The sequence below is a fragment of the Peromyscus eremicus genome, chromosome 1, assembly GCF_949786415.1.
Source record: "Peromyscus eremicus chromosome 1, PerEre_H2_v1, whole genome shotgun sequence".
Lineage (NCBI taxonomy): Eukaryota > Metazoa > Chordata > Mammalia > Rodentia > Cricetidae > Peromyscus > Peromyscus eremicus.
Window position 1 is genome coordinate 98,904,525 of NC_081416.1, and position 16,854 is coordinate 98,921,378.

Consider the following 16,854-nt stretch of genomic DNA (forward strand, 5'->3'; position numbering starts at 1 on the left):
GGGAAAGAGTAGGGGGAGCGTCCATCAACCCCTCTCCTCTGTCCTGGCTCTGATTGCTGGGCCCAGGGCCATGGTGGCTTCTAGGGACCTTTGGACACAAAGATAGGGAGAAGAGCAGGATAAAATCAATCAAGTAAATAGGAAGGTGCCACCCCCCTACACACACAGTCACTGAGCACAGGGCATGCCCTGGTGCAGGAGAGAGGGGAGGGGACAGAATCTCAACAAAAATCTGAGGTTGAGTACAGCCTCCTGAAATGACCCAGTGATCCCCGGGACTCTGACTCCTACCTGACCTTGGCAAGAGTCACTCACCCCTCTGGGCCTCAGCTTTGTCATCCATCAAACAAGAATGGGATGATGAGAACATAATGTCCTTCAGTTCTTCAAAGAGTTATTGATGGGGTTAAAGGCCAGTGTTGCATAAGGATGCAAGTTCATCAGAGAGGACCAGCAACTCTGGAACATGCTGGCCTGGGTTACACTCCTGCCTCAGTTGTAGGGTACCCTTTCTTTCTTCTTTCTTCCTTCCTTCGTTCCTTCCTTCCTTTCTTTCTTTCTTTCTTCCTTCCTTCTTTCCTTCCTTTCTTTCTTTTTTCTTTCTTCTTTCTTTCTTTCTTTCTTTCTTTCTTTCTTTCTTTCTTTCTTTTTCTTTTTTTCTTTCTGTTTTGTTTTTCAAGACAGGGTTTCTCCATGTAGTTTTGGTGCCTGTCCTGGAGCTCACTCTGTAGACCAGGCTGGCCTCGAACTCACAGAGATCCGCCTGGCTCTGCCTCCCAAGTGCTGGGATTCCACCGTTGCCTGGTGGGTAACCTTTCTCTTGGTCTGTTTCTTTCTTAGTAACACAGAAACAAACGGATGACGCCCCAGGACTGGCCTGAGGCTAAATCAGATGACCAAGAGAAAATGCTTGGCCAGGAACAGGGTGCTGATCAGAAATAGAATTAACTGTGTGGCAACTGGAAGTTCTGGAACCTAGGGACAGGAAGCTCAGAGACCTCTGCTCATCTCCCCGAGTTCCTTCTGCTGTGCTGACAGGACCAGGCCTGGAGGCTAGCCACTGGTGATACCCATAACTAAGGTGTCACTCTCCCCTGAGCCTAGGTTCTGCTCACCTCCTCTACTGTGGGAAATGGGGCTGAGGCAGTAGGGGAGAAGAGTTAGAAACAACACTAGACTTGGAGGCTAACTCATCAAGCCTCAAAGCTAGAACTCTCTCTCTCCTTTCTCTCTCTCTCTCTCTCTCTCTCTCTCTCTCTCTCTCTCTATCTATCTATCTATCTCTATCTCTCTATCTCTTGGGATTTAGTCACATGACCATGTGCTAGCCCCTGTTGTTCTCTGGTCCTCAGATCCTCACTTGCACCCTGTTGTAGGAGGCCGAGATTACAAGGATGATTGTGCAAAAGTCTGTCTAGTACCTCAGCCTCTGTTCAGCAGGTGAAGAAGTGGAACCTGTGTATTGGGAAAAAAAACCCTATGTCCTGCCCAGAAGCCCATAACACCACAGCTTTTTCAGATATTCTCCATTCTCAAGTCTAATCTAGCCACAAGGGGTCTGTTGGAGGCAGCCTGGTCCTTCTATCTGCCAACTCCTGTCCTGGGCAAGGCTGGGTTTATTCATTAACCAAGCCAGATGGAGGAGGCAGCTCCACCCTGTTGACAAAGGGTAGGAGTACCCACACACACCCCATACACATGCGCGCATGCACATGCACACGCGCGCGCGCGCGCGCGCACACACACACACACACACACACACACACACACACACTCCCTAGACAGGAAGCCACACTTCCCAGCTCCTGCAATACTGCTGGGATTTATTTTTTGTTTTGGGTTTTGTTTGTTTGTTTGTTTGGCTGTCCTGGAACTCACTCTGTAGCCCAGGCTGGTCTCGAACTCACAGAGATCCACCTGCCTCTGCCTCCGAGTGCTGGGATTAAAGGCCTGCACCACCACCACCTGGCTAATACTGCTGGTGTTCCGCCTTTCTCAGTCACAGGCCACCTCCACCACCTTTCACTTTGTTCCTCCGTGTGTCTTTCCCCAACATCACTGCCCTGGTGGATGCTGTGGGAAAAGCCTGCACACAGGCAGCACCATGCTGGCATACCAGCTGCCTTTCCCTTCCTGCCCCTCAGGCTCAGACCTAGGCTAGGCCCTGGAGAAGCTCAGAGGAAGGGGACTCAGAGTCAGCGGGCCAGGGCATACAGAGACAGTCACAGAGGGCAAAGGGACATCAGGAAGAGCAGGCCAATCGCGTGGGGACAGGTGGAGAAAGCTGTAAATGATTAAGGCAGAACAGAAAAGCATAGGGCCAGAAGGGAATGGACGGCGCCTCGGATTCTGGTGTGAAGCCGGGAGTCACAGGCCAGGCCCTAGGCAGGAGGGACCCTGTGAAGTCCAGTTCCCTGGCCTCTAAGAACAGGAATGCATCCTCGCCTGAGCCAGAGCAGCAGAAGGGTGCAAAGGAAAGGCCTTGCAGGTCCCTCTGAAGGGAACTTCACACCCTGAAATGTGGCACTCACAACAAAACCACACGTGTGAGGGACAGCTACTGAGGCCCCTAGACCAGGATCTCTGCCCATCCAACCCCAAGCCTGCCCTGTCATGACAGAGAGGAGAATCATGGGACTGGGAGGAGGGGAGATGGCAGTGAGGGCTGATGAGTACACACTGCTTTCTGAACTGGATTCCCTGGACTCCAAGTCCCTGCCTCCCCCTAGCTCATCCCCCCACCCCCCCACTCCCGTGTGGTTCGGGGCAAGGGAGCTTTCAGGAGCTGCCAACCACAGTCCTAACGGCCTGCTGGAGACTCAGAGCCTGGTGGAGCAACCGGGCAGGGACAGGGAGGACAAGGGATCCAGCAGGCAGGAATCCCATCCTTGGCACCCAAGAGTGCAGAAAGTACAGCGAAAGACCCATCTCAGGCTCGAGAACCAGGGGTGAAGGAGCTAAGGGGTCATTCTCCGGCCTAGTGAATCAAGCTGGGGGAGGGGGGTATCCACGTGGAAGCTATTCTGGAAGAGATATCCCTGAGAGAAACTATTCCCCTAAGTGGGCCTGGCCACCACCCATCTCCCAAACAGACAGGCATGCCTGGGTTAGAGTGCAGTGAGCCAGGTAAGTCATATCCACGTGCCCCATCTGGGCCTCAGTTAGCCCATGTGTGTAATGGGGGACCATGCCTCCTCCTGGTTTATAGTAGGAGACTCTGGGCCCAGATGCACCCCTCTGCGGGTCCCGGGCCTGAGTCTGAACAAGAAGACTCCTGCAAGAGCGTTAGGGAGCAGAGGAGGCTGCAGGTACCATAGGGCAACCCTACCTTGATCTTGTGCAGTGTCCGATCCATCTCCACAGCCTGCACCCACACAGACACGCCGGCCTTGCTGTAGGTCAGGTTCCAACCCACCTCGGCCTCACACTCTGACCGGAAGCTGCGGAAGTCCTGGTCATCGGGCACCTGGACACTTTCGCGGCCCAATGCGGGCCGAGGCCCTTGGGGTTCCGTGGAGGCAGCTGGCTTCTCCATAGGGAGCGTGGAGAGGCTCGGGGCCCTGGTCCTAGTACGACTCTCTTGGGTCCTCCGCGGAGGTTCCGACAACGTCGACGCGGCTGCAGATGCTGACGCCACCTTCCTGGGACCTGCAAGACCGGTTTGGGGACCAGAGTCAGTGCGCTGGGGGCGCGGGTGGAGCTACCCGGGGTCCCGGGCCAGCGGGCAGCTCGAGAAGGGCAGGTGCTGGCCCCGGGCGGTTGTCGACCGGCACAGGACAGTCACTGGGGCCACCCTCCCACAAGGAGCGACCTCACACTTCCCTGGAGCGGCAGGCAGCGGCTTTGCTGCGTAGCGGGTGCAGGAGCCCGCGGGAGCCGGGCAGGACCCTGGGGATCGCAGGTGCGGGTCTGGCACGGAGTCCCCGCGCGGTGCGGGCCGGACTCGCTCAACTAACTCGTCAGCGAGCGGCGCGGGGCCGCGGTGGGGGCGGGGCGTGGTGGCCGCGTCTCACCTGTGCGGGCTTCTCTGCTGGGGCCCGCCGGGGCCGGGGTGCGAGCTCCTCCGCCGCAGCCGCCGCCGCCGCTGCTGCCCGGGCGACCGGGGGCCGCGCGGGGGCCCTAGGGGGAGGAGCAGTGGGTCCCGCCGCCGGCCCCGCCCCGCCCCGCGCCCCCCGCCCCGCGCGCCCCCTCTGCCCTCCTCCCTCCCGCTAGGCTCGGGGCTCCGGGGCTCCGCTCTCCTCGCTCGGTATTTTCCAGGCTGCCGAGGTGAGAGCTGCGGGAGCACCGAGCCCCGCCCCGCCCCGCCCCGCCGGGTCCTAGCGCCAGCCCCCGTGAGCCCCCGGAAGGGGCAAGGTCCGGGAGATGCTGCTGTGGACCAGCTGAGAACGAGGGGCTGGTGAGCAGTAGCCGATGTAGCGAAGTAGCAAAGGAACATGGGACTCTCAGAGTAAGGACTAGGTGCAGAGAGGGATTCTGGAAGTTAACTGTGAGTCGCTTCTCTCCTCCCCTCTCCCACCCTTTGCAGGTACACGCTTCTGCAAGAGCCTGTTCACATATACACGTCAGGGATTCGAAGTGGGCACACACACACACACACACACACACACACACACACACACACACACACACACGACTATTGAGAGACTAACAGGAATAGGGATGGCTGCCCCTCAGTAACTTACAGATGGCCACAGCTTGCAACCCCCAACAACCAAGATCGTTATAAGCCTCCACACACCCAACTCAGTCCCCAGTAGGGTGTGCAATCCCAGCCGGAAGTTGATCCAACTTCAAAGGCTCAAGGTTCACAGGCTGGCCAGAATTTGGCAAAATTTCCACTTCAGTCTCGCTCTGGCCTGAGAATGGTCCTGAGGCAGGCCCCTCCTACAGCCCCTATTGAGCAGTTTTTAGCGCCCACCCTCTTTAGCTCTCATCCACGTGTACATACCTTTCCTATAGACTACACCAGCTCTCAAAAGCACAGGGCCCCAGAACCCGGAGCTCTCCTGTCCCTCCCCCTGCAGAATAGAGTGGCCCAGAGCCCCACTCCATAGCCTGGTGCAAGAGCTGTCTGCTAATGCCTCTGCCCACTCCTCCATCCTGGGAGCCCGGGTCCTCTGGGTCCTTGTGCCAGCTCTGCCCCCTCTACTCAACGTGAACTGAGGCTGGGGGCTCAAGTTTTCTAGGGCCAGGCCAGTATGAGTGTGGCAGTCTGTCCCTGTCCCTGGGTCTGGGCCACAGAAGAGCGGGGACGGCCTTGGATGTGTTTGCCCCTCCGGATAAGCTTGCTGCTAACAGGAGTAATAAGTGACCACCGTGGACCTAGTGCCAGAGGGAGCTCATGGCCCTCTGCACCAGAGCCAGAGCATTAACTTCTGACACCCACGGCTCCTGGCTGTGCTCTCTGCATCCCCTCCCTGGGCCCTCAGAAGTTACCTCCTAGTTTCACCATGCACAGTTCTTTTTTTTACAGTGTTAAGAGAAAGCTGAGGAATCAGCACTGGGGGTTCAAAAATAGATGTGGGTTTTTTTTGTTTTTTGGGGTTTTTTTGTTTTTGTTTTTTTTTCCTGAAGTGCTCAGGGCTCTCAGATGTTTGTAAATCGGGCCCAGTTTAAAAAATGAGCAGCAAGCTGGATGTGGTAGCACAGGCCTATAATGCCAGCTACTTGGGAGACTGAGGCAGGAAGACACAAAGTTTAAGGCTTTCCTGGGCTACATATCGAGCTCAAAACCAGTGCAGGCAACTAAGTCAGACCTTGCCTCAAATGAAAATAAACTAATAAATAAATCAGGGCTGAGGCTCTAACTTGGTGGTAGAGCCCTGGGTTTAGTTGTTAGTACCACAAATAAAAATAACCAGGGGCAAGCAGGTAGCCGTGATGGCAGGTGACCCTAAGGGGCTTCCTACAAAGTGAATCTTCTCTAAAAACAACACAAAACCCTGCAGGTCCCCATCAGACCTGTGCAATGACCTTAGATACCCAGGCCTCCCATCTGCAGCGTGGGAGGTGGCGTCAGCTAACCACACATCACCACACACACACACACACACACACACACACACACACACACACACGCCCTCTAAACCCACTCTTTAGAAGTCTCTGGGAATGAGTAGGTGGCATTGGGGGCTGGCTTTGGGCTTGGGAGGCCTCAGGCGCTGAGTCCTCCTCTGCCAAAGTCCACCTTCCCCAAGCCTCAGGGTATTTGTGATACCAAGGCTCCCAGGCTGGTGGGCGGCCCAAAGGGGACTCCAGCAAAGCCTGCTTTGTGAACTGGATCCTCAGGAAGTGGCCATGAGGAGAGAAATGGCAGCAGCTGCCTGATGGTTTTCTGCGCCCTGGTAACGCACATCAGGGCAGATACCAGGCAGCAAGTTACTAAATCTCTCATGCCCCCCTTCCAGTCCGGGGTGCTGGGGAGATAAGGCTGGGCTGAGAGCAGGTGGTGGCTGTGGGGGCAAGCTGACGGAAGGACCTCCCCAGCCCTAAGGTGCCAGCCTGAGGTGAAGACAGCTGCCTAGGGAGAGACAGATGACAGGAGCCAAGCTGTCACTCACATAATCTAGATTAAGAACAAATCTTTTGGGTCTTGAGGGTCAGTGTAGCAGGTGACCTGCTGGTGGATGAGCAGAAGGATGTCACTCATCCTACTGGTTCATTTGCCCACGCATGCTCCCCACCGCAGGAATTTAGGTGTCCCTGGTTCTGAGGCTTTTGACAGCCTCTTGAGCATGACAAAGTAGCCACAAATCCTGTTCCACCACACCCCTAGGCAGGAGATACAAGAGGAGAGAGCCAAGGAGATAGGGAACAAGCCTGGCAGAAGAGTCTGGACATGAGTCCCAGGACCCAGCCACCCTAGCTTCCCACAGCCTGGCTGTGGACCTGGGTTCAGATCCTAACAGTACCATTTCCTAGCTGTGTGACTAGAAGCAGATTGATCTCTCTCTCTCTCTCTCTCTCTCTCTCTCTCTCTCTCTCTCTCTCCCTGTTTCCTCACCTCTGAGAATTACTACAGTGAAGACTTGAACATATCTTTCACCCCTTCCCCCCTAGATAAGTAACCAAAACTACAACTGGAGGATGGGAGGAGCAGAGAAGAACACATTGTCCAAAACTGTGGTTCTGATCTTAAAAAAAAGAAAAAGATTAAGGAAACATCATGATGTGGTTAGATTCTGGCAAGATTAAACAGTGCAAAGGTTGACAAAGCAAGATGCCCGCTGAGCCCAGTCAGTGCCCAGAGCGATGGCCCTCTACAGAAGGTGGGTAAGTTGCCCCTGGAAGTTCCAGGTCAGAGGCTGGCCGGGCTCTTTTATGGCTCCTAGCTCCACAAAGCTTGGCACTGAGCAGGTGCCATGGGGGTAGAGAGATAAGAGGTTCTGTGAGAGAGTCATCAGCACACAGAGAGGCTCGGGGAATGTGAAGACTCAAGGCCCAAGGCAGGCTCTGAGCAAGCCTGGGCCTCACATGCAACCTCAGGAAGAGGGCATGTCCTCCAGCACCTCAGCACTGTGGTTCCTGGAATGGGGAGAAGCAGAGGGCACTGAGATTTGTGCCAGACAGCTGTTGGTGCAAGGGTCTTAAGAGCTACCTGCCCAGAGCTACCCCTTTTACCTGCTCCTTAATGCCCTCAACTCCCTGCACCAGTTCTAAAGACACCCAGACTGATACTACATGGACCCACCCTGACAAGCAGAGACACCAGGGCCTACAGAGCAGGAGTCATCGGAAAGAAAAAAAAAAAAAACCAGAAGTGGGGTATAGTGGAGTATGTCTGTAATCCTAGCATTTTCAAGGCAGACGCAGGAGATTCAAGAGAAATTCAGAGTCATCCTCACCTACATAGGCAGTTTGAAGCTAGCCTGGGCTACACAGAACAAAGAAAAAAGGACCCAGTTCTCCTGACTCCTAGTCTGAAATTGCCCCCACCCTGGTTACATTCCTTTCTACTTGTGGGGATCTTACAACTTGACGAGTTATTACTTTAACAAACACACACACACACACACACACACACACACACACACACACACACACAAAGTGCCTATGTCTCTGCTTTGGCTTTTGTGAGACATGATCTAACTCTGTAGTCGAGCAGGCTGGTTTAGAACTTGAGGCAGTCCTGCCTCAGCCTCGAAAGTGATAGGAGTACAAAGATGAATCACCCACATTCAGTCTTGACTTGAGTAGGTGCTCACCCCTACTTACCATCTAGCCAGACAGATGGAGGCCTTTGGATGATAAATTACCCCCCATGGGCCCCTTTTCCCCACCTTCCTCCTGGGGTAACCCTGTTTGCCACTAAGGGTGGAGTAAAGGCTGAGAAGTTGTCTAGGGCAACACAACAGTACCCTGAGACCACTGTTCTAGAAGACTGGACAGTGGCCTGTGTGATGTCACCAGGAAATGGAATGGAGAGGCAGTTCCACACCTAGGCTCTCAGGCCTCCATAGTGGGCTTGGCCTTGAGAGGGTCATGTCCTATCACAGTGACAATAGGAACTGTATCCAAGCCCCACAAGGTCCGGATCTAAGTGTTTACCGAGGGTGAGTCTCACGGCACTCCTGGGCCTCACTGAACAAACAGCCCAGAGGTGCCCTGAAGGAGCCACAGCCAAGCCAGTCACTCAAGGTCACCCACATCCTCATTCATGATGACACTGTCACAGCCACATATTGTCACTTGCTGTCCTATCCAGGTTCCACACAGACACACATCATCCCGGTCACATCCATGGCCAGCCTGACACAAGGGCATGTACATATATAATTAAACCCATCATCAGATTGAAGTTGCCAGGTGAAAAATGCAAGCTGCCTAGTGAAATTTGAATTTCAGACACACTGGGTGTGATGGCGCAGGCCTTTAATCTCAGCACCCCAGAGGCAGAAGCAGGAAGATCTCTGTGTGAATTTGAGGCCAGCCTGTCTCCATAGTAAGTTCTAGGCCAGTCAGGTTACATAGTGAGACCCCATCTCAAGAAAACACACACACACACACACACACACACACACACACACATACACACACACACACACCCCAAATCATTTTTACAACAAATACATCCCAAATACTTACTAAATGTGAAACGCTTACCTCTAAGGGACAGCTGCACCCACACTGTCCAGTCTCACAGGGCCACAGCAGTTCCCTACTTGCACAGACTTCGGGCACCTGACAGTTAAATACACACACTGCACCTGAGTAACAATGGTGCACACGGCTCTGCACATCCTGCACATGTGAGGAGGTGCCAGGCCAGGTCAGGTCTTTAGACTCATCTTGTCTCACTCCACAACCACACAGGCTGATGGTTAGGCAGGGGCCATCAGCCCCTTGGACAGCAAGGGAAATAAAGTCCAGTAAGAGCCGGATCTACAACAGGTGCCTCAACTTGAGGTCTCCTGGATATGGAAAGTCAGGCTAGGGTCACACTCATAGTGTCACGCGAACCACTCCCCAGAGGCCTACATGGTGATGACTGTCCTGCTCAGGGCCATCAGGGTCCATCCAGCTTTGAGATTAAAGAAAAAAACCAAAAGGAAGGACTTGTATGGGCTGGGAGAAGGGGGCCCAACCTGTGTCACAGGAGATCCAAGAGTTATTGTCCACCCTGGCAGAAGAAGGACTAGACAACCCACTCCCAGACACCCCCTCACCACCTACCCTGAGCACAGAGCCCAGGGGAGGGCTTAGAGTCAGCAGATGGATCCGGTGCCTCTAACAGGAAATTCAAGGGTTTCTGGAAGGCTACATCGACCCAGCTATCAATCAAACTGAGTTCCTGCGGCATCAGGACCTTGTCAGCAGGGTCCCAGCACAGGGGTGTGGTGGCCATCCAAGCTCTGGGATCCTTTGTGGGGTGGGAGGGTGGAGGAAGCACTCCCTTGGTTCTGTTGGAGTCCTCCTAGCTGCACCCCTTAGCTCAAGAGACTCCCCAAAGACTGAGACAGGAGAACCGAAGGAGGACCTTTGGGACCTGTCCACTGGGAAGTCCTTCATGGAGGGGATAGGCTTCCCTCTCCCCAGAGGCTGGGGATGCCCTGGGCAGCAGAGCCTAAAAAGCCTAGAAGGGCAGTCCCCAGAATTCAGAGCATAGGAACTAGAAGATAGATTGGGAATGATGGGCAAGGAGACCTGCAGATGGAGTGAAGTACCCAGCTTAGTGGTCCAGGAAAGTGCCTTGGGCAAGGGAGCCAGGCTGTCTGGGTCAAGACCTCAACACTTGGCGCTAGGATCTAAAAGAGTTTTCTTGACCTCAGTGTGTCTAGACTGTCTTGCCTCTAAGACTGTCGACTGATGAGATTTACATTATTACAGTGGAGAGTCGCTGAGCAGGGAGCAGGGAGTGCTGAGCTCAGTGCCCTGCCCACAGTGAGTTCTCAGTAAGCACACACTGGATGAGGGCATATTGTCCCCAACCTTCATCCGAAGTTCCGAGACCTCCTCCAGGGGCATTACCTCCTTATGCTCACACAGTGCCTGCCAGCAGGGGACAGGGAGTCTGGCCCTTCCTATTCACAGGACAGAGGAGTACTGAGCAGAGGGACTGTTTCTCAAGCCCAGTGAAAGGCCAGTGTGGGTGGGCCTCTCCTGGAGCTCTGCTGTGAGAATGAGGTTCTAGGTTGTTCTGGGATCAAAAAACTAGTCCTGGAACAGCCTACAGTAGGCTCAGCTGCTATGGGACATTGCTGCCTGGGGGATTCTTCCTGCCCCACGTCTATGGAGTCCCGGGTCAGCGGGCATCACCCCGTCCTCCCCGGGGGAGGCTGCCTCCTTCAGCACCTTCTAAATTTAGGGCTTGGTTCTGTGACTCATTTCTGAATCTGCTTGGATCCCTCCTCCAGGAGTGTGCTCCCACGGTATTTTTATCCTCCACTGCCACAGACTGAAGAATTCAGGCCCCAAATCCTGCAGGAACCCCAGCCTAAGAAGGACTCCCTACACCCACGTGCCAAGTTGCTCTGGGTGCCTCTCCAACCAGATCCTACACTCCAGCCCCACTTCTGCCTTCCCAACTTCCTCCTCCCCAGCCATGGCCACAGATCTAGCTGTGGGGCCATCTTGGGGGCTCTCTCCCAGGGGAGAAGGGGTAGAACCGAGTCCTGCCCCCTCCCATCTGGCTTCTAGACACAGCCCACACCTGAAGGCAAGGTCTGTTTCTTCACCAGACTCCCTCCCTCTGGCTTTCCTGCACTTTTCTTCTCCACCTCTAAATAAGGACTTTGAACCATTACTTATAAAGGTTTGGACCAAAGTTGAAATTACCACCCACCATCAGTCAGAGTGGGCCAGGGATGTAGTTTCTAAAGTCTGGTGGGTGGGTCCTGTCTGTCATGTAGGACCTCCTCCTGGCCCTAATGCCTGCTCCATTCAAAGAAAGCACAGGCCAAGAATCTAGACTTCTGTCCTTCATGGAGGAAGATCCCTCACTACCTCACACTCCGAAGGAGCTTGTCTGGTTCCAGTATGATCAAAGCTAGAATGTGCAACCTGGGACAAGAACCCCCTTCACTCTGGGCCTTGGGATGTGGGCAGAGCATGAGCATGTACTGGTGTCGCCATCTCTCTCCCCAGAGGAGAGCATGAGAGCCTGGGTCCCCGCTTCACTTCCAGATATGTTGCCTGAGGCACGTTGTGGAAGTTTGGAGGAGATGGACAAACATGGGGCTGCTGTCTGGCTGCAGCCTGTTTTAACCTGTCTTTCCCAGAAGCAATGATAGCCAGCAGTTATTACTTACCACGTGACTGGTGCCGTTCTTTGTACTAGACAGGTTGTAACTCATTTAATTTATAGTTGACCCCCCAGACAGCCCAGGATAATGCTTACCACCTCCACTTTAGAGAAAACAGGAGCCAGAAAAGAGGGGCAGTGACTTATCCAAGGTCACAGTATTGACACTGTGAGGGCTAATGAAAACCCAGGACTGACTGCAACTCTGGCTTCCATTGGTTCTAAGAAAGCTCCTCTCAGAGTATACATTAGATACTCCATAAATGTTTGATGAAGATGCTTGGTCACTGCCATGTAATGGAAAGATCCCCATCCTGGTCCAATTCTGTCCCAACTCCTGTGTGTCCTTAGTGAGTCCTTTTCTAAGGTGGCACATGCCTACATAGAACTCTGAAGCCTGAGGACAGGAGGATTACTCCAAGTCTGAAGCCAATCTGGGCTACATAACAATATGCTCTCTCAAAAAAGAAATCCAATCCAGATGGTGGTGGTGGTGGTGGTGGTGGCGGCGGCGGCGGCGGCGGCGGCGGCATTGGTGGTGGTGGTGGTGGTGGTGGTGCACCGCCTTTAATCCCAGCACTTGGGAGCCAGAGGCAGAGGCAGGTAGATCTCTGAGCATTCAAGGCCAGCTTGGCCTACATAGTGCATTCCAGGACAGCCAGGGCTAAGTAGAGAGACCCTGACTCAGAAAAAAAGAGGAGGAGAAGGAAGAGGAGGAGGAGGAGGAAGAGGAGGAGGAGGAGGAAAAGAAAGAAGAAATAAAGAAAGGAAGGAAGGAGAAAAGAAGAGAAGAAAAGAAAAAAGAAGAAACTCCATCGGCCTGACACACAGGGATCCCTGCGGCTCTTCAAGGTGGGAAGTTCTATCTGGAGAGCAAATGCAGAACTGTCTTCCTTCCTACAAAAGCTCCCTCTGAAGCCAGCTGTGGTGACACATGCCTTTAATCCCAGCACTCAGGAGGCAGAAGCAGGTGGATCTCTGGGTTCTGAGGCCAGCCTGGTTTAGAGAGCAAGTTCCAGGACAGCTGGGGCTATACAGAGAAACCTTGTCTCAAAAAAACAATGAAATACAGACAAAATGGAAACACACACATAGAAAGAGAAGGTAATTTCCAACCCCACCCCCTGTGCATGTTTTTTTGAGGAGGGCTTATGTATCATATCCCAGGCAGGCCTTGAACTTGCTATGTAGCTGAGGATAGCCTTAGACTTCTGATCCTCCTGTCTCCACCTCCTGAGTACTGGGATTACAAAAATGTGCCACCATATTGAGTCCATGCAGGGCTGGGGCTTAAAACCAGGGCTTTGTGCATGTTAGCTAGTATTCCACCAACTGAGCTCCATCCCCGGCCTTCCATTTCCTTCTTTAGCCTTAGTTTCCCTGGCTGAAAAGCAGAAACAGTGAGTGAGGGCCAGAAGATTAGATATTCGGAGGTGGGACACATCTTGGATTTCCATTTCCACATGCATTCACCTTTCCTGAGTTGCCCAAGGAGGCCTCATAAGCAACCAGACCTCGGTGTCTTCCAGTCTCTCCCTCATCTATCTACCCTCAGAGTCTCTGAACACTCCCTAAACAGATGCATAAAGCCTACTGCTACAAGGCACAGAGGCATGGAAAAGTTCACTTGGCCTATGTGTGGCATGGTACGTTCACCTGTTCAACTACATGTTCCAAAGGCTCTTTTTTTTTTTTTTTTTTTTTTTTTTTTTTTTTTTTTTTTGGTTTTTGAAGACAGGGTTTCTCTGTGTAACCGTCCCGGCTGTCCACCTGCCTCTACTGCCCAAGTGATGGGATTAAAGGTGTGTGTCACTACACTCAGCTTCCAAAGCTTCAGTTCAATGTGCATCATTTCCTATCGTCATGCAGGCCAGCTCCACTATCACTTCCGGTGGCTGCTGGCGCCAACTAAAGTGATCCGAGTACCGGTACACCCCAGGCTCAGGAGTCTAGTGTCTTCCCATTCCTTTCCATTCAGTCTGTTTCCCTTAGTGGGCCTCTCATCTGCCACACCTGGGGCTACTGTCATGCGAAGCAGGGTTTGTATAGCTCCAGCTACACCATTCTCTTCATCCAAGAACGCTCAGATCCTCCTCTGCTTCCTGAGACTGTTGGTCAACTCAGTGGAGCCGGGCCTTTCTCATCAGACCTAATTGGGTCAGAAACCTAACTGTGACTCCTCCAGGGCTTTCTGGAACACGTAGACTTGTTTCAGCATTCAACAAAAACACTAGTCCTTGGGGTGCCAAGAAGGGCTTCAGGCCCGAACGCAGAACGGCTGGGCTCTAGCCCTTGCTCACACAGTGACCTGTGCTAGCCCCAGGCCTGTTTGGTATGTATCCTCAGGTTTGCAATTTGCAGAAAGAGGAAATGTGCCTCTCAGCCTGCAATCAACGGACTGTAATAATCTTCCGCCTTTACAGACTGCTTGGGAGTTTCATTTCCATCCTTGGATCTCATTAGACCCTCCCAACAAGCTGATTCCATCTATAAATATCAGAAAGCCTAGGTTCCCAAGGAAGCAATTTACCCAAGTCACATAGCAAGTCAAAAGTTGGAGGCTGGAATCCTTCTCTGGTTCTTTACGTTCTTTGCAAAAGTCCTGTGTGAGGACCAAGGCAAGGACGGGGTTGTGCTTTGCAGACAATCAAAGGACCACAGATAGACAAGAGGACAGTTCTGTTACTCCTCATTGGTGTTATATCTTTGCTCAGGCGCCACCGCGCGTCTAACAGGAGGCGATCCCATCGCGCAGGCGCCTTTTGGTGTTTACCGAGGCCGCCAGGCCTGCAGTTGCGCGTGCGTTTTCCACCGAGTACGCCTCGAGCCCCGGGGAACCAGAAGCAACCCCGCAGACCCTTAGTGTTTGTGGCCGCTCTGCCACCGCGGTCTCGGGGTTTCCCCCGGGTCTAGGCGTCTTCACAGCCGTGGAGCAGCGACAGGCAGCGAAGTCGCCGCCCCGTGAAGCGTCGGGAGCCAATTCTGCCACCTGCCGCGACGGGAACGAGCGCTGAAGGGGCGGAGCGCAGTGGCGCTGAACTTCGTCCTAGGAGCTCTGGGCCCCAAGCGCCGTAAAAACTACATTTCCCGAAAGCACCCGCAGAAGGGCATGTTGGGAGTTGAAGTTTGAAGACCGTGGAGGTCTTGTGCTAGAGGAGCTAGGCAGTGAGGCCTCGGAGCCAAAGGGCTCTACCTGTAAATTACACAGTTGCCAGCTTGTGTCTTAGAAAGCATACTAAGTTGTCTGCACCTGCCACTCTGCTTGTTCAGCACTCAGATCACCATTACTTTGGACTCTTCTATCCTACTGCTGTTAAATCCAACGTGTGTGTGTGTGTGTGTGTGTGTGTGTGTGTGTGTGTGTGTGTCTGCGTCCCAAGTGCTGTGATTACAGGTCAGTGTCAGCATGACCAGCTTAAATAGAGCTTTGTGCAGTGATGAAAATGTTCTCGCCGGGCGGTGGTGGCGCACGCCTTTAATCCCAGCACTCGGGAGGCAGAGCCAGGCGGATCTCCGTGAGTTCGAGGCCAGCCTGGGCTACCAAGTGAGTCCCAGGAAAGGCGCAAAGCTACATGGAGAAACCCTGTCTCAAAAAACCAAAAAAAAAAAAAAAAAGAAAAAGAAAATGTTCTCTGCCTGCACAGTCCAATACCGTTGCCTTAATGTGCGGCTATTTAACACATAGCTAAATGCCACAAAAGAATTAAAAATGTTAGTCGGCCTTGACGGTTTACACCTGTAATCCCAGCTTGCAGGAGCTGCAGATGGGAGGGACATGAATCTCAAGTCAAACTGGGTTCTATAAAGAGACTTCAGTGGTAAAATGTTAGCCTAGCTGACACAAGGCCCTGTATTCAATACCCAGCCAGTCCTGAGTAATGACACACACCACCCTAATTTAATGTCTTTTCTTTTTCTTTTTGTTTGTTTGTTTTTTGTTTTTTGAGACTGGGTTTCTTTGTGTAGTCCTAGCTGTTCTGGAACTCACTCTGTAGACCAAACTGGCCTCAAACTCACAGAGAACTGTCTGCCTCTGCCTCTCAAGTGCTGGGATTTAAGGTGTGCATCACCATTCACCCAGTGAATATATATATATATATATATATATTTATGTCACCATTACTTTGGACAGTGTGTGTGTGTGTGTGTGTGTGTGTGTGTGTGTGTGTGTATAGTTTGTTTGTCTTTCAAGACAGGGTTTCTCTGTGTAGTTTTGGTGCCTGTCCTAGATCTCGTTTTGTAGACCAGGCTGGTCTCGAACCCACAGAGATCCACCTGGCTCTGTCTCCCGAGTGCTGGGATTAAAGGTGTGCGCCACTACTGCCTGGGCTGCAAATATAATTTTTAATGTGATTAGTTCTAACTCATTTAAATGGCTACCTTGTGGATAGGGCTGCTTTCCTGGACAGCTCCATAAATGAAACCTGTTGCTGTCTTCAATACAGTGGCTTCACCTCTCTTCGTGAGGCATGGGCTTCTCTCTTCTTGCCTGCTGACTTCCTCTTCCTCCACTGTTTGTCCCTTGCCAACTAAAAATTAGTTTCGATTGTAAAAATCTTCCCTACTGTTCATTAGGCTGGAATAACAGGGGCAGAGAAAGCCAGCTGTAAAATTAACAGGAACTAATGCTTTCCCAAGGACATTAGGCAGCTATAAAAATGTTATAATGACCTCCTGCTTTGAGTAACAATTTATTTCTTACCAACCCAGCAGGCTTGTTTTCTGAAATCATAGGCTATCGGCAACTTTGCTGCTGGAAATGATATGAACAGAACTGAAAGTCTTGCCTGGGGATCTGAGCCAGACTGGACAGAATTTACCCTTTGGGTTTGGAGATCCAGAGAAAGGGCCTCTGAACACATTACATCTATCTTTATTGTTTCCAAGGAAACAAGATCCTGGGTCCACTTGGCAGTGCAGGCTTGATGAGCCTTTCCAACTGTGTTGCTTACATTTCACGTGACCACCCGACTCAGGCGGCTGAGGCTGGGCCAGGTGACTGGGGTGACTGGGCTGTGACCAAAAGCACGGGATGTGCTGTCCATTGTGCCGGGCCTGGCCACTGATGCCTTGAACCAAATTTCCCAGAAAGAGAAAAAAAAAATAGCTACAAC

The 16,854-nt window shown here is 52.7% G+C and overlaps 1 protein-coding gene across 2 annotated transcripts in view; it reads right to left on the reverse strand.

The window, feature by feature from the left end:
• Stard10 (StAR related lipid transfer domain containing 10) overlaps positions 1–8,345 on the reverse strand; it is a 30,567-nt gene extending 22,222 nt beyond the window's left edge. Inside the window, exons 1-3 of one of the 2 annotated variants that reach the window (XM_059270303.1) lie at positions 8,215–8,345; positions 4,014–4,119; positions 3,329–3,648 (exon numbers count right to left, since the gene is read on the reverse strand). In XM_059270303.1, coding sequence (XP_059126286.1) covers positions 3,329–3,648; positions 4,014–4,119; positions 8,215–8,217 — 429 coding nt within the window. In that variant the 5' untranslated portion in view covers positions 8,218–8,345. The remainder of the gene's footprint in view (positions 1–3,328; positions 3,649–4,013; positions 4,120–8,214) is intronic. The other variant, XM_059270312.1, reaches the window with a different exon arrangement.
• Positions 8,346–16,854: the final 8,509 nt, after the last annotated feature.